We start from the raw sequence: 23,655 nt of genomic DNA on the forward strand, positions 1-23,655 counted from the left end.
TGCAGTTATCAGTGGGTCGGTGGGACGGGTTCGACCGACACTGGAAGCCAGTCGAGGGGAAGTTGGTCATTTGTATGACGCCAGAGTGCCGGTGTGTATACGGGCGTTATCTGTAGCTCTGAGCTTACCCCCGTGGGGGAAGAACGGCCTGTGACACGTTAACGTGACACCTCTCTCGACCGAATCCCGGGACAGGCAGAGAGGCTGGCTGCGCATGTTGGAAAGAGGATACCGCTATGCGTTTGGGGGTAGAACGTTGTTTATGCGAAACGGTCAGCACAACAAGTTACGATGTCAGCGGCTCGTTCTGGTTGGCTTCGTTTGATAATTCGATAGCACTTTTGCACCTCCAGCGTCACGGCGGAGTGCCTCTCTCTCTCTCTCTCTCTCTCTCTCTCTCTTTTGCTCACTTTTCTTCTAGCGCCAGCGTCAAGCTACACGCTCGGCACCGGTCCAATTAAATTTATCCGGGTGCGTTTCCGGCTTGAAGGAAAAACGCGTTCGTGATCCACTGGCTGTAAAAGGGGAATGCAGTTAGCATTCTCAACCATCTCTATCCCTCTTTTGGCTACCTTCCTATATTTCGATTTTCTTTTTGTCAATTTTGAAAGCCTGCGATTCGCCCAATTCGTATCACCGCGTTGATTGATACGATTCGGCGTGGCACAGCGCATCTCCGCGGTGCAGGGAATGATCCAATTTAACCGGATAAAATTCTCTTTTTCATTCCATCCAAATAATAAAAGTTTCCACGTTTCCCCATTCGCGGTTCAATCTTTCCCCATTGATTCGCTGAAAATCCTTAGGAAATCTGTATGGTCGAATTATCAAAGATTCAGGAGAAATGACGGCGGCAGCTCTTTTGTGGATCTCCGATCACTTTCCTATTTCGAAACTTCAAAGAAAACTTGTTCCAGTTCCGTCAGCAAAACCGGTCAGGCCAAGTTTTTATTCCAAACTTTCCAACCGGATCAATCCCTGTCAATCGGCAATGGGTATCGTCCCACGCCGCGTTGCTCTGATGATGATTGATGATGATGGAGAGATTGTTCGTGGGTATACTAACAAGGGATCCCGTCCGAATGGATTCCGTGGTCGTTCGAATGGACGAGTTCGTTCGTCGGAACTGCCAGGAGATTACGGTAACACGTGTCCTGATATCCACCTATAGGGTACGGAAGAAGTCGAAAAACGAGAGAGGGAACCCGTGGTAGAGATTGGAGAGGAGAGGTCAAAGCTTGACATCGTTCCCAAGGCTAATGGAGATTAATCCGTGGAAAGTGAAACGTTTAATGAGCAAACAAGATCGACACCATTTTTCTTCTACGCTCCTTTCAACGCTGTACTATCGACAGGGGAGGTGGGGAAGGGGACGTGGTGGTTGGGTAGATTTCACGAATCAGCTAGAATTTTGCAAACTACCATCTCCTTCTTGAGAAGGAGCAAAGTTTCTTTTTAGGAAATCCCTTAGTTTGCAGAAATGTCGTGTACGAATTCATTCGCAGGAATCACGAGATTAAGCTCTTGTAAAAAGATTTAGCTTAGTTTGGCCAACACTGAAAGTATCTAAGTAGATTGTATCTTTCCTCTGCCAACTGGCCTTGTGGTCGTTGCTGACAAGTAGTAGAACAACTAGGTACCATTTTGGAAACACGATCCCGTGAACGAATTGTTTTGCTTCCAGCGCCTGTGCAGCTTCGCGAAATATCGAAGGAAGGCTCGCAACGACGGCCAAACGACGCCAATAATGACTCAACCGAAGGGGATTTGCCCGTTTTCGAACCGACAGCAGCGAACGTCAGCGCGTTCGTTGGACAAACCGTGTACCTGCCGTGTCGTGTGCGAAACTTGAGAGATAAAGTGGTAAGCCGCAGTAATTTTCTTCCTGGACGAAATAAAAATCATTATTCAGTCCAATTGTCAATTCACTCTTTCTTCTATATATCAATCATACATCTTTATTTTTTAATATTCTGTAACATTCTTTATATTTTGTAACATTCTTTTTGTAATTACATTGAATTGCAAGATGTTTATCATGGAATATTTCTTATATCAATGTTACGCTGTATTTGTGACGCTCAACATCAATTTGGATCCGTATCTCTCAGTACTATCGCATTGCACTGTTTGCATTTATAGGAAATGTTATCCGAGGCCAATAAATTTGGCTATACATATGTATATCTCTTTAGTACTCGAGACGTCTGTGATCATAACCAGTCCTCGAGGATCTTCCAAAACGTTAGAATATTCGTGCGGCGCGCACCTCCAGGACCGCATTGTGTTATGAAATACGCTAAAGGGACCCGTAACTCAACGAGAACAGGAGTTTCGATCGGGACAGCCACGTGTTTCGTAGTACATGCACGGTTGCGGCTAGACTGTAACGATTAATATTCGGAAGTTGCCGGAGTTTCCCCCGGTTCTCATTCCGTAGGCCAATTTCTATTCAAACAGGTTGTCTCGCGTCTCTGATGACCACGGCTACGGCGACATCGGTAGCCCTTTGGCACTGTTATCGAAGTACAAAGGGGTCTCTGTAATTAATACCAGCCCGTGACAAATCGTCGTTTCCGCAATAACGAACCAGGGAAATAAATATGCCGTACACGATTAGGAGGCAGCCAACACGAAACCGGGTGCTTCTAGAGAGACCAATACGTAGGTAAGCTGCCGTGCTCGCGACAATCGATCAAAACGTGAGACACAGACATCAAGGCGTTTGCCCCGTGACTAATACGCGTGCTCGTGTATATCGTTAGTAGATTCGTGCCTCCGCGTTCATGTTGCCTATCAAAGAGCTTGACTGCCATCTTAATATTCCCTCCTGTTCTGTGAAAAACTAATAAGAATACATGAAACTTTATCCTTTTTTGTTTATACTTTCTTTCTTTATACTCTTCTCTCAATAAGTTGTCCTGTTTTTAAAAAAATTAAAATAATGTTCTCTGTGTTTTATGTTCACGATTTCCACTGGATTTCGCGCATTTTTTTTTCTATTCCGTTAGTCAATTACCGTTCGAGACATCGTCATAAAATGTTGAAAGTGGTAATAAACGATTCGCCGTAGTCAGCAATTTCCTCGGTACAAAATTCTGTCTCACGCCGTTTGGCGTTCCGTTCGCCAAACCCGTGAACGCAAAAGTTTTGAAAATCGATCCGTGGCCGGTTAAAGAAACCGGGCTAAAGGGTGAACGGGTTAGAGGGAACATGACTATAAAAGAGAACGGGGGAAATTTATGCTAAGCGATGATCATAATCATTTCACGAGGAACCACGGATCGTCGCGCGCCAGCAATAATCCCGTCTGGTTGATTCGTTTTGCTCGTAGACAATCGTTAGATTAAGGGTGGCTCGGCGCCGAATTCACTGGCATCATCTCGTTCTCCGTCGTCGAACGTCAGACCTGTTATTTCAAAACTCTTTTTCAAAGCTAACATCAAAGTGAAAAGCTTCTCTTTGTAGCTATCACATTTTTTCCCCAATTTTTTTCACATCGTTTGATTTTGGACTTTTCTCTTTTTACGGAGGCCAGTTGGTTGATCAAAGATTGGAGGGAGTAATGGAAAATTAATACGCGGTAGTCTGTCATGCCAACGTTGTGCTAATTTCAAAGTCGAATGAATGTTAATCTGGACATCTTAACGAAACGCCGTTCATTTTTAATTAGCATTTGATTAATCGCTGAAGCCTGTGCTTTTGTCACGAATTATTATTTATCACCGCGCCGCGCCGTGCTTATTAATTGTTACTGCAAAGGAATTATTTATTAACAGAATTTTATCATTGATAAAAAATAACGTGGTTATCTTAAGTTATATTAACGTTTGATGTTTGCCAGACTCGATAGCATTAAGTTGACGCTCCGATAAAGTCACTGCTTCTCATCCATATCAAACGATTTTTTTTTTTGTTAACGCTATCATATCGCGTGTTCGTTCGTCCATGAATATTTCACGGGGTTCGGATATCGTACCCGCGTTTCCCTTCTCTCTCTCTCTCTCTTTCTCGTTTAGCGTGCAGCGTAGATTAAAAGCGTTTCCTAGGTTTTGGTCAATTTTTCCTAGTTAAAGCGTTCTCTATTTTGTTTTCCCCGCTCCCTCGTCGACATATCTCCCGTGTTCCACCGATTTGTTTTTAATCGAACGTCGATTTAAGTCACCGCGGCGTTAAACGACAAAAAAGGTGTCTGGAAAATATTTGAACGATCGAAAGCAACAAGCGGTGGCTCATGCGTTCCGCGAAAAATTCATGTTAATCATAGCGAATCGGAGACCGGTCACGATGTTGAAGTAGCGACTTTCACTAAGACTCTGCCCTTTGCCAAGTTATTCTTGGTCAATATTTGACGATGTTCCACGCAAATTTCGGAGGCAAATAGCATAAAGTGGCTGACGATTTGTTGACTCTCGTGGTCCGCTGGATGGCCAGGAACAGGCGTGTTTCACTATTTATGCAAAATTCTCTGTATAACTTTCGAATACGTAATACAGCTTCGCTAAGTAAGCTCCGATTGCACATTCGTATATCTCGAATTGAATTTGAAGCATTTATAAAAAGACGTCTATAGTCGCATTTATCGAACGATTATCGGAGGCAATACAAGAATGAACACGTGGGAAGAGGAGATTGATTGCAGTAGAATAAACCAGTCACTGGCCAGACGAGAACTAAATGTTCGGGCGGATTCAAAAACTCGTTCTACGCCGGAGTTTCGAAAATTTTGCCGACCGACAGGACAATAGATAACGGTAGAATAAAACTTGTAAACTCGCCTGGCAATCGATGAATCATTTTTGTAACTTTCGCCACACGACGCGTGTTTTTTTTTTTATGTACATATGTAGATCGCTCATAAATCCCGGCTAGCGCGGAATTCGAGAGAAATGAAATTAACAGAAGCCCAAACAGATTTATTATACATTACGTTGTTATTCATTTTTCAGGTGTCAATGTAAATTTCTTGTTGGTAATTTGAATGTTTTATCAATTTTATTAATCAGTTATTAAATGTTCACAAATAATTATGTCTACTTTCTTATGCTTCTGGCATATTTTAATTCCCTTTAAATTTTTATACTTCTAAAATTGTTTATACTTATACGTAATGTTTGCACGGAGCACGGTTCGATCTATTCTCGCCAATGTAATTGAGATCGGAGGAAGAATCGAATGCTATACGGCGAGAGTGACTCGCGATTTGTTGACCCAGCTGACAGGTCAAACATCGGCGTTATGATGGATCACCGTGAAAAAGTGTGAGACTTATCGGTCAGCTAGATCGATTCCGCGTGGTGCAAAGACTCGCGAGTACGAATACGCTTCTCTCAGCGGCTGCGTTTTCCGGTGCATAAATTGAACGGCCCGCGAATTCCAGCGGTGCATTATTCATGGAGCGAGAGAGAAAGAGAAGAAAGGAGGAGAATGGTACGCGGGCAGCCGTAAATACTATTAATTTTCGTTTCTCGTTCGAAAAACCTGCTGCACCGTGGGAGATAATCAGCCAGCGGAAATACACCGCGTTTCCTGCCGCTTTTCCCGCCTCTCTTTTTCCGTCCGCGCGAAAATATGCTGGCGACGCAATTGAATGCTCGTCACGGACGCCCGTTATCGACGACGAGATTCTACTACCAACTGGATTCGCAGCTTCTAAATCAATTTAAATTATAATTATTGTTTTGTGGTCGTTCTTCATTTGCCGAATCGACTGAAAATTGCATGTTGGGGACGTAGGCTATTCTCGATGCATAATTGTTATTTCTTTTTTTTTTTGGAGTGAAATCGGTAGTATTCGTAGAGGATTTTTTTGCCTCTCGCCTGCAGTTGAAATTAACCTCTTCCAATAAAAGCACGTTCCGTGAAAAGCGGGGACAACGACGAAAGGGAATCCTTGTCCGTACCAATTTCCAGTTTTTCAACTAAAATTGGACGAGTTAAAGTGTCGCGGTCGAAATTGGCCGGATGGCGAATCGAAAACTTAAAATTGCCTATATTTGTAACGTTTCTACGACCGAGCTCTATTTTTTTTCTCTCCTGCCAGACAAAGAGTAGAGCCAACACACGTGGTATATTGTTACACGACTGGAATAGAATATCCGGCCACTCGAAAAGCGAATACTCCTGAATTTTTCACGAGAGGAAATTAATTCGTGTCGGCGGCAGTAAATAAACGACACACGGCCCGGAATATATTTGAAAGAATTTTCGATAATAATGTTCCCCTTTCCCGTGCCTTCGAACATCGCACGAATTAGATTTAAGTCACGTTTACTTTTCCCGGCCACCATTTGCAAATATAATTACGTGCAATGTTTTTCCAAAATGTGCCAGAAATAAGCATACGCGAAATCAGAATGCTCTCTCGCTTCCCGCTTGAATGCGGGACGAATCTTTGTCGTTGAGCTCAAACCGTGAATCATTTGTCACGTTCCGAACTAGAAAATTACGCGAGAAGCGTCTGACGCTTTGAGTGGCTCTCTCGAGAAGCACGTAGACTGCAGACGAACATATCCGTAAGGCGATACCAATTTTGCTGTTTTCGGTCTGAGAAGACGAGCATTCATGAGAATTCAGTATCTCTTTAGACGTAATACTACAGTATTCTATAGAGATAACGAACGTCAAATGTTCTTATTAATAAATAACATTTTATAATTTAATACCCAAAGATTGTTTGCGTGGTGAAATTTCTAATTGTTAGTAAAGACATTTGCAATCGTTCGAACTGTTGTGTTTACGCGAAGAAACCGGTCGCACTATAATGCAACCAGCAAGAGCTAATTCTTATTGTCACGGAGAGGGGCAAAACTGCAGAAGGGAAGAGCTACGGAATTTTAATTACGCAAGGCAGGTTCCAAGAAAGACGCGAAGGAAAAAGCCTTTTTTCATTAAGATTACACTCGACCGAGTGCTCGTGCTCTCTAAACAAAATGTTCGTTTTTCTGTAATGCCTTTAAGACGAGAGGGAGATGAACATAGGGACGAAACAGAGTACATTCAGAAAAGAGCAAGAAGAAGAGAACGGACAGAAGGAGGGAAAGAAGCAGAGGAGAAGGAAGGAGCTGAGAATGCGCGCGTATAAAACAGAGGGAAAGTAGCCAGGTATTTCAAAGATGAGAGACCACTTTGCGCTTAGAAGGAACTCTTTTACTTTCACGGCTTACTAAATGCTCGAGGTATGCTCGAAGGAAGAACGGGCTTCCGGGGCAAGGAGGATAAAGGAACGGGGTGGCAATGGCGGAATGAGAATAGAAAGGGGCGAAGAAAAGAGAAGGGCGACAGAAACGGGTCCCCGCTATCCTAAAGCACCTACGATTCAACGCTTCGTCCGTGCGCAAGATTTATGGGGATGCGCTTTGTCTGTGTGAAGCGTTTGACCGCGAAATTGCGTAATTAAATTAACGCTGGCTCATATAATCTGGTAATTAACATTCCAAAATGGGTCACCGATAGATTACCGCCGTGAAATCGTTGGAAAAATAGGTCCTGTGAATTAAAACTGTTTAGGCCGAGCAATTTATGGTCGATTTATTTCCCGGCTAAGGATAATTGTGCATATGCGTGCGACCCGCGTACCGAGTGATTAATGACGTTTTTATTGGCGACGAGGTGTTGTATTTAGATTATGGAAAACAATTAATTGGTAATTGTTAAGGGTGTATAAAAATTATATATCACGTCCATCGTAACGGGAGTCAACATGTCTGGATCGGTAGGGATCTTCTTAAAAAAGTGGACCGCAGAATTTACCTTGATTGAATATAATATCCAGTAATGTAGAATCCCGCTATGATGGTCGTGACATATAATTTTTACACATCCTGTACAAAAATACATTTCCTACAAGACATACTTATTTTTGCCTACAATCTCTATAAGAAACTGTTTAAAAATTATTCAAATAAGGAGAGATTATATTAAATAGAGATTAATGCAAGACTAAGACAAATAGCACAATATATGTATAAGTAGGACAATAATTACATTATAGTCACTGTCGTAAATAGTGTTTTAAGTAATGAATTTCTCGTAAATGGTCTTCCTATGACAAGACGTGTCATTTCCGGGTTGGCGCGCGACGTTCGAGGGCCAAGTTAGACCTACGAGCCCTTTTCTCCAACGTGTCACAGACAGAAGATATAAACTCGACTGGTTGGGAAAGGTAGAAGGCACTAGAGGAACTGTTTGACGGCGAAAGACGAGATTTCAAGCTTTGAGATTAAGGTTTCGACTTCCTCCTCCTCTTCCGGTCGCTTCTTGTCTTTCACACCACTCGAGGGAAAAAGAAAAAATTCGTCGTTCTGTGTGTGATGAAAAAATACATAGTCTTTCTTTAAAAATGTCTTTTTGCGCGAATGTTGTTACTGTTAAGAATGTGGAGTTCATTTCATTCGCAGTCGAATCATAATTAAACTTTGTGTGAAAAAAATTTCTTGATTTTATTAAGATTCATATAGTATCCAATTTTGAAGTGTCCTCATGTTTTGCAATTATAATTACACAGTCTTCTAAAGATGGACTAACTGGATTAGAACCAATAACTGTACAATGTGAGTAGCGATCTCAAACGTTGGAACGAGGAAATTGCCAAGTTCGTCGACGTCTTTTTAATAATCAGCTCGTACCAAGAAGACATAAAATAAACGTTAACCGTGGAATGGCGAACCAGAACAGGTTGCTTTCCTCCGTAATTGTCGTCTATAAAACGAACTTAATGCTTAGCCGTCGTTCCCGTAGTGAGACTTTTACCGTACAATTAAAAGAACAACGATAGGTTCACCTTAGCGCGATGCGATATCTGATATAGAATTTTCCGTTTAATTTCGTTAAAAGGTTCTCGGCTGTGCTTTAATTTAAACTTCGGAACACGGAACCGGTGTGAAAGTAATAGAATATCGCCGAGTCTAAAGGAGAAACTGCAGCACGATGGCAGTGCGGAATTATTCCAGCGTGCGCGCGTGCTGAAATAACCGTAAAATTCTATTCGACAATCGAGATAGGACGAGCGAAAGATAAACGCGGCTGAGGGAGCGAGTGAGTAACAACGTGCAGGTTATAAAACAAAGCTTTAGTCGATTGTCAAGATTGACGGCAGTACAAGTATTAGAAGAAGTCGAAGAAAAAAGCTGAAAGGCGGAACAAAAAGATAACAGAGATATGATATTGAATATGATTCAAGGAAGATCCATTTGGTTCATTCGCTCAGATGAATCTTCCTGGTGAATCTGTTAGCTTTTTCATCGTCGAAGATGTTATTCTTCGAGGGTCTCATGGCCGCATACACAAAACGCGACAGTACTTATACAATGAAAAAAGTATATTAATGTGCTTTTAAAGGAACGCGAGTAAAAGAAGAACGAGAGAAACCAGAGGTACGCATTCGGGAATTAGCAGAGAAATGGTATTAAACATCGGGCAGAGAGGAGGAATGAAATGAATCAGGAGAACGGGAAATAGTATCACTGATAACTGAACAGATTGTGCGCTTTCGAAGTAGACATCATTTTAATTGCAACCATTGTCCATATATCGATCCATGAATAAAGGATAACATTTTCTCGGTTTAATTATTCGGTAATCGATTCGCGCGGTTGTATTTTTCTTTCTGACAGATAGATAGTTAATCGCACAAATTCGTGATATCAACGTCATTATGGATGACCCAATTAAACAAATACGCATGAATTAAGCGAAAAAGTTGTTCCTGGCGAAGTTCCCAGGGAAATTCACGAAATACCAAATTACAGCGTAATGCAAATACGGGAAGCGAGTTTGTCTTTCGATTCCCAGAGATGAAGCTCAGTTATTTAGTTTTGCTGCGTTTATTAGCCAAAATTTTCCCTCGACTAAATGACCCTTTTCGGGGCTACGTCGTGTCGCCTCGTTCCGCGTGCTCATTTTACCCTAGGTTCGGTCAGTCCGATTTAGAATTCTCGTTAACGAGGCAAACAATCTTATAATTCTCTCAGTCACGTTGCAAAAGCATTCCTCGTTAATTTCCGTATTAAAAAAAGGGATGTTGTGAAATATTTCATCCCATTCGCACCAGATTTTTCTTTAATTTTTTTTTTACACATTCCGCGTAGAATTGAAATATTCCGGGAAGTAAAAGTAAACGAGCACAGCTATGATCGAATATGAATTGATGTGTTTTGGCAGAACGGAAAGAAGTGGTTTGCTTGAGAAAAGAAAAACAGTAAAGTTACTAATTAAATTCTAGAAAACGATGTGTTGACGTAACGTTGATGCCGGTCGACAAGCATTCTCTACCAAGGATATCGACAGAATTATTCGACAGACCATCTAATTGTTTCCTTCGGTGAGTGAAAAGGAAGCGCGTGGTCCTTCCGACATGGCGTAACTAACGACGTTCTTTCCTATCAACGGCACCATTATTTCTACGAAGAAGTACTCACGATCGCCGAGTACGAACTAAAAGTAGCTTTTAATTTCCTCTTCTTTCATTTTTCGTCATCCTTATTCTTTTTTTTTTTTTTTGAAAAAGTAAACTTTTATCTTCAAATGGTTACGTAAAAATTCCAAGCGGTAGCTTCCTTTATTTTCAACGACTGGCAGGGAGAACTAGTTCCAAGGGAAGCGGCCGCAATTAAAAAGTTTTTGAAAACAGAACAGAATGGAAACTGAACAATTAAGACGGGAAAATTAGAATTAAAAATTTTAAGCGCCGACCTCTGCGGACTTTCGCAGAAACGCGTAACGATTCCAAGGACTCTACGGAGAGAATCTGAATAAAGAAAAAAGGCGGGAGAAAAACAAGAATGAGGGAAAGTACTTATTTTCCTGCTTCTCCACGAAGCATTTCTAATTTTATGGAAACAGTGAAACTGTAATTACATTGTTATATCAATTTTCCTTCAGGAAGAAGAAAGAATACGGTTTAAATCATTTTTATTCACGACACGAAATAATCATCGAGTATGAAGTATTGTACGACATGACTATTTGCATGGAAATGAAATAAGGGAACAAACAACAGAATTATACATAGTTTTAAAAACCGTTACATGTCGTTTTTTTTTATACTTCAAGTTTTATAACTCGTTACTTTGTACAGGAGGAGTACTCAAAGAGATGAACAAATTCTCTTTTACATTTTTGATTCCGTTTTTCATACCGTACAATACTTTCAACTGTGTTGCATAATTTATAGAGAGATTACAGAGACGTAGAGGTAGTCCCTTTTTGAGCCAGATGCCTTCACTAACTAACCCGTTTCTTACAATTTTACATACTCCTGCGTTCCGCGAGAATATCTGGTATTATTTCACAATTTATGAAGCTACTTCGCGCACGTAGGTGAACGCTTTTTCGATTGTGGCCAGTGCGGATTAAATTACCGTCTGGTGGGCGAATTAAAACGCTAATAACCAGCGGCCAATATTTATTGGATAGCTACCGCGTAAGTTGAAGTTGAAATCGGGCCGTTGTTCCACTTTCGAGCGTGGATACTCCTTTCGCACCACACCTCGGTCCAGAAAACCGTTCTCCCTCGTTGCGCCGGCACCTTTCACCCCTTCCAACAAAGCGCCCGAAACTTTTACGAACCCTCGAGAGTCTGGTAGCGCCACCATTGTTTCCCAAACAGGGGTTGTTACCACTTTTATGAGGGAGATTTCGAGCTTAGCCGGGCAGATAACTTCGGTACGCTCGTCGCTTAATCGGCCGCCGCCCCGCGCCGTGCCACTCCGCACACGGCCACGCCTTCAACCCTTTTTCGCTGCACAGTTTTAACCCCTATTCGTTCCGTGGCTTCGACCCAACGGCCATCCCTCCTCCCCGTTCCGGAATCAAGTGATTTTCGGGATCAACTATAACTGGTCGTTTTGGCTTCGGCGAACTGTTTACGAGTCACTGTTACTTTTCCATTTTACTGAGGACGGGAATATGGAAAATCCGGGAAATTGTTTCCTTCTCTAACGGTCGGACAGCCGATATTTCTTGAGTAAAAGCAAAGCTGAATCTGCTGACGCGTGTCATAACTCGTTTTTAATGCGACCCTTTAATCACGGCCGTCTTCACGGTTTTACGCGGTTTACCTTAGTCCGTGGTACTGATAACGTTAAACTGATTACCTCTATCCCTGGTGAAGATTTCTCAGCAACTAATCCCCGCTACAACGTTCTCTGTAATTATCGGAACGATTATATTTTATTAAGTTTAATTGATTTTTCGCACACAGCAAAGTCCAAGTCGAACTCGTAGCCAGCCTTGCTTTCCGCGTTTTCGCCGTGGAGATATCTCTTGATCCGGCGCTCTCTTCTATTTTGAATAATTCACACTGGATACCCAGAAGCCAGTCGAAGTCCCAAGTGAGAATTATTTAAAGTCGCTTAGGATCAACCGCATCCAACCGCACCGATCACAGTACTTCACTTTCCACTTTCTTAACTTTGTAATTTCGACTGTGACAACTCTGCGAGTTTCCAAGAGATAATGCTATTGTGCGAATTTATCAATTATACGGAAAAAAACTCTCGTTATTTCCTCGGAAACATTCGCCGCACCTTTGAGTCGGCGGGAATACTCATTTCCAACGTTCTCCTTTGCCTCGAACTTCATGGAGTATTGAAACCCGCGACTTGTAAATTACATCGTAATCAATACTCTTCAACAGCTCGGCGCGCGTAAAGACGTCAGAGATCGTTCGAAGCTTTGAGTATCGTGTGCTAAAGGAAAAATAAATAACGAGAAACGAAATCAAAGAGTAAAGGGAAGTGAGGAATAAAATAAGGGAGCGAGAGAGGCATAGATGGATCGAAACAAGGAGAAACAGGGAGAACGAAGGTTACCGATTTAATTTATTCATCGACATTCGGGGACTATTTTAGACAATGAAATAGAGTATCGGTTTTTTCATATATGGATCGAATCGAACAGTGGCAGCGTGGCGAAACGAGGCTCGTTTGGCAGGGAGTTGGCCAGCAAGGGGATGCGTAGTAGAAAGAGAAAAAAAGAAAGAAAGAGAGAGAGAGAGAGAGAGAGAGAGAGAGGGTTGGGGCTCAGTTTCATTTAAGCGCATCAACTGGCGAATGTGGGCCGGCCGGTGTTCCGGCTCGGGTTGAAAACGCCTATATGCGACTTCGCTATCGAACAGTTCTCATCCCCGATTAACTTTAACACCACCGCCGGCCTCCAACAGGCTCCCGGCTCCCAGCGAATACATAAAAATTTCATCGAATGGCATCGGTTACCATTCCAGGACTAACGTGTACGTAATGAAAGCGCTACACGTGCCGCGAGAAATAACGACTCTCTCTGTCTCTTTTTCTCTCTCAGTTCAACTCTGTCCACCGCTGTCACCCTTCTTTTTTTTTTTACCACTCGTCGGACCGGCGAAAGTGCCGGGAGGATGAAAATGAACTGTGCCCGGTTTGACTGTCCCCTGCGCGCAACGTTGTCGAATATTTAGGTAATTGATATTTCGGGTTCGATCGCGTGACCGTTTGTTTTTTCTGACCCGACCTTTTTTTCCCTGCGCGATCAAAACAGAGTGCACTCTCTCGAACCTCTCGATGGGCACGAATCCCGGTGATCGACCGTTTAGAGTAGCTTCTTTTTCGTTTTAATTGATCCAGCTTACCCGTCCTTTTGTTCGTGAAACGTTGTTATCAACTCGAGGATTGTCCAGAAGATTAACCATTTGTCGAGGAAACTTCCTTGTACCAAGAGTATTTTCATTCGTCGATGCTTTTTTTTATCACGGATCTTTTTAGTCGACGTCTTTTCGATCGGTTTTAAAAACGATAATATTTTACAGCAAACTCTCGCCGCGGCTGTACTTACTCGAGAGATATTAGTCCCATCGAAAGGAACGAAGCTTATCGAAGTTGATTGAGATACGCGGTTGAGCAAAGAGGAATAGGAAAAAGAGGGACAGAATTCAGCTCATAATCTTCGTAACAAGCGCGCTCCTCTTCATTCTACTTTTACCGTCGCTCTCGCTCGCGGTGGAGTGACCTCTTCAATAAATCACGTGCTCCAACGCCGTGTAAACAGGGTCGACTTAATAAATCTAATTATCTGCGGAAGCAGAGAGCGCTTCCCCAACGAGCGAAAATAAATTTATCGCGGGAAGAATTTTTCGGCGCCCGATATCGGCGCGCCTACAGTTCGATCGACTTTAAAACTGTCCGTAAGGGAATATTTATTAGTTTGAAGAGGGATTCCTCGAGTAAATGTCGAACGTTCTGGCATACAAATTTTATGGAAATTTCCTCGGGATATTGTACGACGGTCCTATCCTCGGTTAAAGCGATTTCTTTAAATTTCTCTTCTGAATTCAAATAAACCGTGTCCGGTAAGGGACACTTCTCTCATTTCTTTCACATTGCTTGGAATACCTAAACGATTCGAAAGCAGGGTTCGTCCTTCGGCGAGCAATTTGATCCAACTATTTCCCCCATATACTTTCCTGCTTTTATATACCTTTGTTTCTTCCTAGTCCCTTCCTCCTTCCGTCATCCCATTTACCCTTTATTACTTTTCTTCGAAACTTCTTGATTAGGGCTTTGATAGTTTCTTATGAGATTCTTCCCGACGCACGATTCAAAGAGTTAATCGCGATGAACTGTCTTATAGAGATCAACTTTTCCTCATTTACTTCTTTCCCTTGTTAATAAAGACATTCGACCATATGTGTTTCAAGGCGAGTTACTACTTATCTGGAATAGTCTATATTGCGACGCGACCTAACAAGTAACCTAAGTAACAAGCTTCTCACCTTCGAATACGCGCAAATATTTCTCGTCTTCGTCGGATGTTCGTTTCTCCTCTCCTAACGTTTACTTCAATCTTATCTTCGAGTCAATTTACTAGGGTCCTCCTCCTCCTTTATTTTTCTACAATCTTTTGTTCCAACATTCTCCAATTTTTCCCCTCGTCTTCTCGACTTCTTGCAGTGTTTCCATCCTTTGTCGTATCTATCCTGTAGCCACGTAACTGTGTCAGGTTTGCTGCGCCGCGCATAAGGGCCCGTCATCTCGATTTTGCTCCGCGGTAGAAATAAAATCCTCGCATCGTCGCGACGAACATCGTTATCCCCACGAGATCGACGGAGACAATCTGTCGTGTTTCCTAGCTCTATCTTTGTTCCTCTGCCGCAATTTGATGACGAAATTTCTGGCACAGAGGTTTGTAAAAGTGTTCCAATAGAGGCATAGCGGCAGCTCCTAGTTAAATGGGAGCCTCTTCTTCAACTCCTCAGAAGATTTCAGGCGCTAACTCGACTGTAGATCATGGTTATCGATCATCTTTTCTTTCTGGGAGGTCAGGCCTGGTTTCTCGACCTTTAGAAATGGTCGCAAGCCGTTCTCCATCCCGAGGACGAATGCAATCGTTATCGAGCCAAGGACCGACAATGTCGGAACTCGTAACAGGAATTCTTCCCATCTGTGCTGCGAAAGTGGATGCACTCTCGGTATTTCCCCGGGAAAACTTCATGCGCCATCTTCATCGTCGCCTTGTGTCCCCTCCCCACTCGCTTCTATTCATCGTGTCTGATGCATCGCGCGCTTACCTACTTTGAGGAATTACTTCACCCATTCACCCTTCCCCCAACTCACGTTACTTATCTCAAATTAATACGTTTCCCAGCACTTCTGGCGACGATTTTCCACTTTATTCCGGGTAATTTCGCGCAGATGGAAGTCGCGAGTGAGACTCGATGAGAATGCGTTCTGAAAATAACGGCCGAATCGGTCGGATGCCGTGAAATGAGCAGTTCTCTGCCGTTGTAAATTATGACCGAAGTTGACAAATTTTTAAGATACTAACTTATCTGTGTTTAATCATATTACTCCGTTTCATGTTGTATGGTTAATGTTTTAGTCGGTTTAAAATTGAATCTAATAAATGGAAAGCGTAATTTTATAAACGACGAAGGTGGAACGATATATTCTATTATGCGTATCCTGGTAAAGAATACATACTTGTGATATCTTCATACGGCGCCGGTATTTGGCTGTGCAATTTCATCAGACGCGTGCACTCCGCGGTATTCAATATCACGACCGGATGATGAATCGCCAAGTCCCGTCCGTATAAAGTTTCGTATGCCTAGGAAAACTACGTCGGCAAACCGGCAATCTTAGCATCGTTTCAAAAAGATATACAACTCTCGCGGGGTTGGAGTATATTAAATCTGAGCCAAAAATTGTTTCACCTCCGTAGAGAAGAATGGCATGGTCGGGTGGATTCACCAGCCGCCGTGCCGCGCCCGTGCCGTGAAAATAATGCGCGTCCGTTGGACGTGCACTTTGTATCACTTTAGATGCAATTTAATTCACCGTCGTCTAATTTTTAAACATTTCGAATGCAAATTCGTTCTCTCCGGACTGGGAGTCAACGAGAAAAAGACAACACGAAGGCAAATAACATTTATAAAGAGAAATGTAGATGTAATTAAGTTAAATACTTTTAGCTCTTTAACTCGTACGGAGAATTAATTAGATAACTGCCAAGCGTGACACTGAATTATAAGTTCGGGATCGCCGGTTCGGGAATGAAATCGTCATAGTAGTCGAGGAGTTGGCGAGAAACGAGGGACCACAGACGTGAAACGGTGGTAATTCGTCGATATAGCCTAAGCCATTCGGTGGGCCGTAATTACGATGATCGAAGAACTTCAATGAAACCATCCGGCCGCGTCGACCCGTGTCGGTCGACGACCGGAGCCGCGCGATCGTTTCGAGTTTTCCAACATCTGCAACCGCGGCGAACGAGATTTCGGCACTCGAATCTCGTAGCTTAACGAGAGGAGATCGAGGGTCGGAACGACGTGAAACTTCTGACTGCAAGTTGCCGCGATTCTGTACGAAGCGTTCGTGGAACGTCCAAGTTCCCGATCGGGCGTAATTATATCGGCAACGAGGAAGTCGATTCCGGTTGTAATAAACTTAAAAGATTTAAATCAAATATAAAATTCTGGCCACGGATTAAATTTCTCCGGCGACCTTTTTCTTTCGTCTCGCATATACATCTTTTTTCTCCGCTCTCCGCGTGTACATTCAGGATCATTTACACATCGAGCTGGAAATTGGAGAAGATTTCACGGTGGAAAAGACGGGGCTTCCAGCCGAGAGGAGATAGAGAAAATTGGTGAAGGAAAAAGTTGAATCGAGTTAATGAGTCCATTGCTCTTTCACAAATTAAAGGGTAACATTTCCTTTTTCGAGTGGAATTCAAGTAAATTACATGTTCCTCTTTCTTATTATCCGAGAAACATTTAAATGTAGAATAAAGTAATGAAAAGCGATTTCTTGAGAATATTTACACCATTGTGTTTAAGACGTTTTCCAGCTAGTCTGCATTATCGTGTCATTCGCTAAGGAAGATGAATGCGAACAGCGTTTCGATCTTTGCGAGCATTACTTCAACGGACTCGATCAAATTGCCATTTCATCAAATTATTAACGAACCGTTTATTTATACCATATTCGAACTCAATATGTCATATAAATTCTTTCCAGGTGAACAGTCTTTAAAATATTCATCAGTCGAATCTGCGCTTCTGTTAATTTCTTATGAAAAGCTTCGCTTCGTTTCGATCATCGGTTTTCCTCAGGTCGCAGTCCGTGTGATCGGATATGCCGAGATTTGACAGAATTTAGTTCCGATGCTACGCTCTCTGTTTCACGAGAATCCGGCGAAACGTAGTATTTCCTGCCTTCCCGATATCTTCTTTTTCTCTGTCACCCAGTCCCGATCTTCCCGTTCGATTCCGGTTGCACAAATCGAATCAAAAGTGGGTCACAGGCAAACAAGCTTCGTTTATCTCCCGTATTGCCACGATGAGCTATAGAATTTTCATCGCGACCCGTGATTCCTTGAAACGCGAAATTTCCCCGGGCATTGACCTTCCTTCGACGTGCTCCTGAATCTAGTCGTACCTAATTATGCATCCCGAGTTCTCAGAATTGTATCACTTTTCGTAGAATATTTAAAATATTCAAAAATTTGAAATTCATCGTTGCACAAGATTTTACGTGGTTAATTCTAGGAATACCTCGATAAGAGTAATCAAATATTTGTATTGTCTTCGAAATACTCATAAACTACATTCTACGACCGAATTGGAAATTCCTCTTCTCTACGGTGTTTCCTGGAAATATTCGCGGCGAGCACGTATAATTAAATTAAAGGACTCTCGTGATTTCACTAAACTAATAGGAGCGTCCGTAAGCCACGGGGTATTGAAGGGACCGACGATATGTCTGTGTCGTTCTTTCTGGCAGCACGCACGACATTCGCGTGTGTACACAAAGCGAATAGCAAACAAAGACCAGTGTATCGACATACGAAACTGGTCGTTTCTACTCTCAACCCATTCTCCATGGCATCGTATTGTTTTACCGGGATATATATGTTCAGAAGGTGCATTCCTGTTACGTTCGAACCTCTACTCTCGGCACGGGTATCGCCCCTGCGTATACTCTAACCATCGACCTCCTCTCTATGCTATTTCCGGCGAGATTGCCGAAAGGACCTTGAATACAGTTATATCGTATTTCCGTTAGCTGCAGTCCTCCGCCGATACTCCCACAACTTTCGGTAATCGACGAACCGCGGGAAGCGTATTTATTGACGGTATGACCGGCGCGAAATTCTTTGACTTCGCGTTCGCGGTCAATACCGCGGTTCACTATTAACGGTGCTTTAGGAAGCTTGCTTCCGTTCGGGAGGAATCTATACGATATACCTTCGGCAGGAGATTTCTCGAGCATGCAAAGTTTTGGATTATCGTTCCACTTCGAGAGGAACGATTCGAGTGAATGATAATGGATTATAGTACGTTTAATGGATATTGTAGTACCCGTAAAATGACACAGGAATGGGTGGTGAACGAACGAAAAGAAATGAGATGATAGATCTTGGAAGAATAGCTTTTGGAATACTCTAATTTTATGACGAATTGGTATTATTTTATTGTATAGGAGCAAACTGAAAATCATTTAGGAAGTTAATAATACCAATAGCTTCTCGACGTTTTATGAATTCCAGAAACGACACCTTTTACTGCTCTCGTGCTAGGTTTACAACCACCTATAACAATGACTTATAGTTCTTATTTGCGCGGGGAGAATATAAAAATTTATAGACGAATCGTCGAGAGAACAATGCACGATTGCATGTTATTGTCAATGGTGACATAAAATATTTTATACATACTTACATGTATTACGTACATTAAAATTATTGTTTCGTTATTTAAATCTAACGTAACGTCTGATTCATAATACAGTGGAACCTCGGTTATACGTCTGCCTTGCAATAAGTTCAATTCAGAATACATTTTGTTTGGACATGACTAATTTTCCTCGGTATACGACATAATGTCCAAGCTGCACGAAACAAGAAAAACGTCTGGTGCTATAGGAGTATGTAAATAATATTCGTTATATAACATTTGTTAAGTTTCATCTGATGTTGATTTTTAAGTAAAATTTTATTACATTTATTAATCACTGATTGTGAAAAGACAGATAAAAAGATCAATTGGAGGTTTTTTGTACATGAGAACGGATGAATAGGATTACTTCCTATGTGAAAGTTTCGTTTAGTATACATACGTCCTATTTGGTGCAGGTCCAAACATCAGCAACGGATTAGAAATAACAACGTTTTTGTCATTGTTTTCTGACGTGAACGAAATAACTGGGATAACGAGCGGATGTACTAAATAATTACGTAACGCTGAAGTGGGATCATTATTCCGTACACCGAGGTTTCACTGTATATAGAATACTATACATATTATGGATCAGACGTATAGTATGTAGAAATAAATATTAACGATTTTAATAATATTGGTGATCGGTAAAAGAGACAAAGAAATAAATCAAGGAATTGAGGAGGGGGTTCGATTGAAGGATCGATTCGCGAACCATCCAAATCCGGATGAGCCGACTGTATGACGTTCGTTTATCCTCTCGACGATAAGCCATGACTGGGTATCGTTGCAAAAACGACGCTTTCCGGCGAGGTCGCTGCTCGCGAGGAGCTCTCCTTGGGTGTCGTTTCCTATCGAGAGGAAACGGAGTAGGAAACGGAGAAAGAGGGGAAGAGATAGTTACAATCTTTTGAACGGGCTGAAGATTACTTACCAAGGTGGTGTAAAAACTGATTGCTTCGCGGCTCGCAACGATCGATGGGCGTTGATTCATCGCGCTGAATAACTCTGGAAATTGAAAATGATGCGCTGAAAACGAGCTCCACTCATCGGGGATTTAAAGCCTTCGTAGCACCATGCCGCATCAGGAAAGCGGAAATTTTTCCTTCGCCAGTCTCGTAATACCGTTATCAAACCGGTAATTACATAGCTTTGTACGTTGCTCGCGGTGCGTTGCGAAACTCGATCAGAGAAATAACAACGTTCTAATGCACTCCGTTATTGTTTTCTGACGTGAACCAAATAACCGGAATAACGAGCAGATGTACTAAATAATTGCGTAACGCTAAAATGGGATCATCATTCCTCGTAATTATCGTAGCATCATTGCTACTTCTCTAGAATTTTATTTTCAATACATCGTTTAAATGTATTTTTAATTTTTCTTTTAACTTCCTCATTAGCACCACAATAATAACGTGGTAATTAACAAATATAACTTTAACTTTATAATTCTGAAATACAGCGAAATACAACTTAACAATAATAATAAATATTCAGTGATACGGCTATCGCATCGAGCCGTTGAGCTGGTTCGTGGTTTCCTAGCAGCAACCCGCTGCTATAACATGGACGAGCAACGATGTATAATAACGTACGAACTTCATGTGGAAAGAGAATACGGCTGAGAGCTGACCCTCAACCTTCAAGCATTTGCTCCAGGGTGCAAGCACACGATGCGATACGATGCGGCTGCTAATTGCGAAGCTTCGATCGGGTTCGCAGAAGTTCCGTTATTTGCGATACAATTCTCGATATGTTTATTGCCCGATCGTCTTAATTGACTTTTGGCTCGATCGTTATTCGATTTCCACGGTGACTGCCCGCAGTGATACAAGTTGGAGAACTTGTATGTTTCATCCAGACGTTAAGAGTCCGACGTGCACAGTTTCGTTCCGATACGATCGATGTTACAAAATTATATTTCGACATCGGAAATTGTTGAGAAATTTAACTTTAATTGAATTCATTTCTAAAAGCGAGTCCTGTACTATGTTCTGTTCAAATATATACATCTTTCATTAACTGATGTTGATTATTTATGCCACGTGATGAACGGATATTATTGATAAACTTTTTTAAATTAAAGCTACGTACGTACTAGTTTTTATTCGATAAAATGGTTTTGCCGCCTTTTGTGCGAGCGAAGATGATAACATGAAATTTGGTGTATTCGATCCGGCTACAACTCAAGCGAGGACAGTTATCTCGTTACACTTTCGATACTTCCGGTATTTATGAGGTAAAACGCAATCTGCCTTGATCGTTTCGTTCTCCGTTCCATTGTGGAAATTGTACCGAATTCGTTCTATTGTAATATATTTCCTATTTGAGTACAGAACGATTTATAGTCCATTTTCATGTTTGAAGAATTGTAATTCATTAAGATAAAGAATTCTGTTTTTCAACAAATGATCCAATATTAACTGTTTTTTTAAATTTGTTTTATTAATTCATTTAATTAAAAAATTATTAACGAAATATGGCATTACGCTCACGTGTGCAGTTACGAAGCGTCTTTCTTAATTGAAATCAGTCTCGGAATAAAATGATGAAACAGTTTAATTGAAGAGAAGTTTATTTAATTTGTCTTAAATACCATTATTTTAATTAAACAGACCATAAGGAGTGTGGACAAACATTTAGATAATGAGATTTTTTTAACTGAAACGGTAGAAAGTATGTACTTGGCGGTTGGAAAAACGAAATGGTGCTTTCCTTTTATTATATTGTGCTATAAAAGTCCGGGCAGTGTTTATGACGGGTTTCTCTTTCACTTTTTCAAACTAGGATTTTAATTATTTATTCGGATATGTATAATGATATTAAATTATTAAAATGTTTGACGTACTTATTCGCGGCGGCAACAGCGCACAGAATGTTCCCATTGCCTCTGCACGTGTGACTGATTGAAAGTCACAAACGAAAAAATGTGTAAATGCGAAAAAAAAAGGAAACGGAATGGACGAAAAATTTTCATTAATATTTTTTAGCGCACGTAAGCATATTCATTTTTTTTATATCCCGATGCATATTGCAGTCTGTTGCTGTCGAAACACGGCGGGCTGTGCCCTGTTTCGCTCGCAGAATTATTTTCATTATTTACCTCGCTTTGATACGATGGCATTTACAGCGCGCAATCCGACCCACGTAACGTCCGCTATTTCAGAAATAATTCTATTTGCTGTATATATATTTTTTGTCCTCTTTGCGCGGCGTGAAAAAAAAAGGGTCAAAAACACGCGCCGGCTTGATCGCAACGGACGGAACCGCCCGTAACGATTTTTATCCCCAAGTGCGTGGGAGTAAAGCACTTTTGATATTCCTCATTCAATGTTCTAAACATTTTTTGTTTCTTCGGATTCAGTTACAAACCCACGTCATGATTTTTTTTTCTCGACGAAATAGAGAGAAAACGTTCGTTAGCTTTCGACCGAGAATAAAATATAATGAAAATTCAGTTTTTATGTTAAAGTAATGATGTTAGTTTAGGATTTCCATTTCGTTTACTATTTCCATTTCGTTCGCGTATTATATTAACACAATATTTTTGAACCGAGAGAATGAATGACAGAACTCAGGATAGAAATATAATTGCGGCGGGACGCAAGACGTTAATATGTTAAAATATAGTCGTTAAAATTACATAGCTCGTAATAACGGACGCAACCGGGTCGCCCAGGGGGACACTCAACTTGCAAATGTGCGGCGCAGGTAAAACGCTAGAATGTAAATGAGCGAGTGCATGTACTTACTCGATTCGGTTTCTTTGAGGCAGCCGGTTCGCTTCGAGGTTGCTACGCGGATTTTATCAAAACTCGTCGGTTCTCCTGTGCAGAACGTAAAATTTAGTTAGTCGACTCATCCTTGGTTAATGTCCAAGACGAGTTTGTGAATGAAGAACATTTTTTTTTTATTAATATTATTTTCGTTCGGTTATACCGAGCAGATGTGCGCTTGTCGATCGTAATTGACATTCCGGTATTCTAGCCGGGTGGAAACGAAATTACGGAAAACCTTGCAGCTAAATATTGAACGAGCAGACGCGACCCGATGTTTTCCACTTCGATCGTTAAAGGAACACGGGGAAACGAGTACGAATGGGTTAAACGGGAATCGAGGGTTTTCCCACTGTGCCGCGCCTCGCCGTTCATGATGAATTTGCTATCGTGGAAACAACGAATTAAATGGTACCAAAGCTCGACTGGCAACAAACGCATTCGCTAGGCCGGGCCGTATTGTTATTCGTTTCGCACTTCGACCCCTATTTTCTTTCCCGGTCCTCGAACTCTATCACCATAACAATGCCCGTGAAATCGGGCCACCGCGGTGATGTTCACCCACCGAGCTATACCTATATCCTTTCAACCCCTACAGAGCTGTGCTTCCTCCATGTTCGATATACGAATTTCTGTTATTACACGGACACGAGTATCGTAGCGTGAAGTGCAAGCAAAAATAACACT

General features: G+C 41.7%; 1 protein-coding gene across 3 annotated transcripts in view; it reads left to right on the forward strand.

The window, feature by feature from the left end:
* LOC108633072 (lachesin) overlaps positions 1 to 23,655 on the forward strand; it is an 83,338-nt gene that overhangs the window by 24,755 nt on the left and 34,928 nt on the right. For all 3 annotated transcript variants that reach the window (XM_026810884.1, XM_018038052.2, XM_026810885.1), the window contains exon 3: positions 1,685 to 1,863. In XM_026810884.1, the coding sequence (XP_026666685.1) occupies positions 1,685 to 1,863 (179 nt within the window). The remainder of the gene's footprint in view (positions 1 to 1,684; positions 1,864 to 23,655) is intronic.

This window comes from Ceratina calcarata, unplaced genomic scaffold, assembly GCF_001652005.2.
Source record: "Ceratina calcarata isolate Rehan_Ccalc_2016 unplaced genomic scaffold, ASM165200v1 scaffold180.2, whole genome shotgun sequence".
NCBI classification, from domain to species: domain Eukaryota; kingdom Metazoa; phylum Arthropoda; class Insecta; order Hymenoptera; family Apidae; genus Ceratina; species Ceratina calcarata.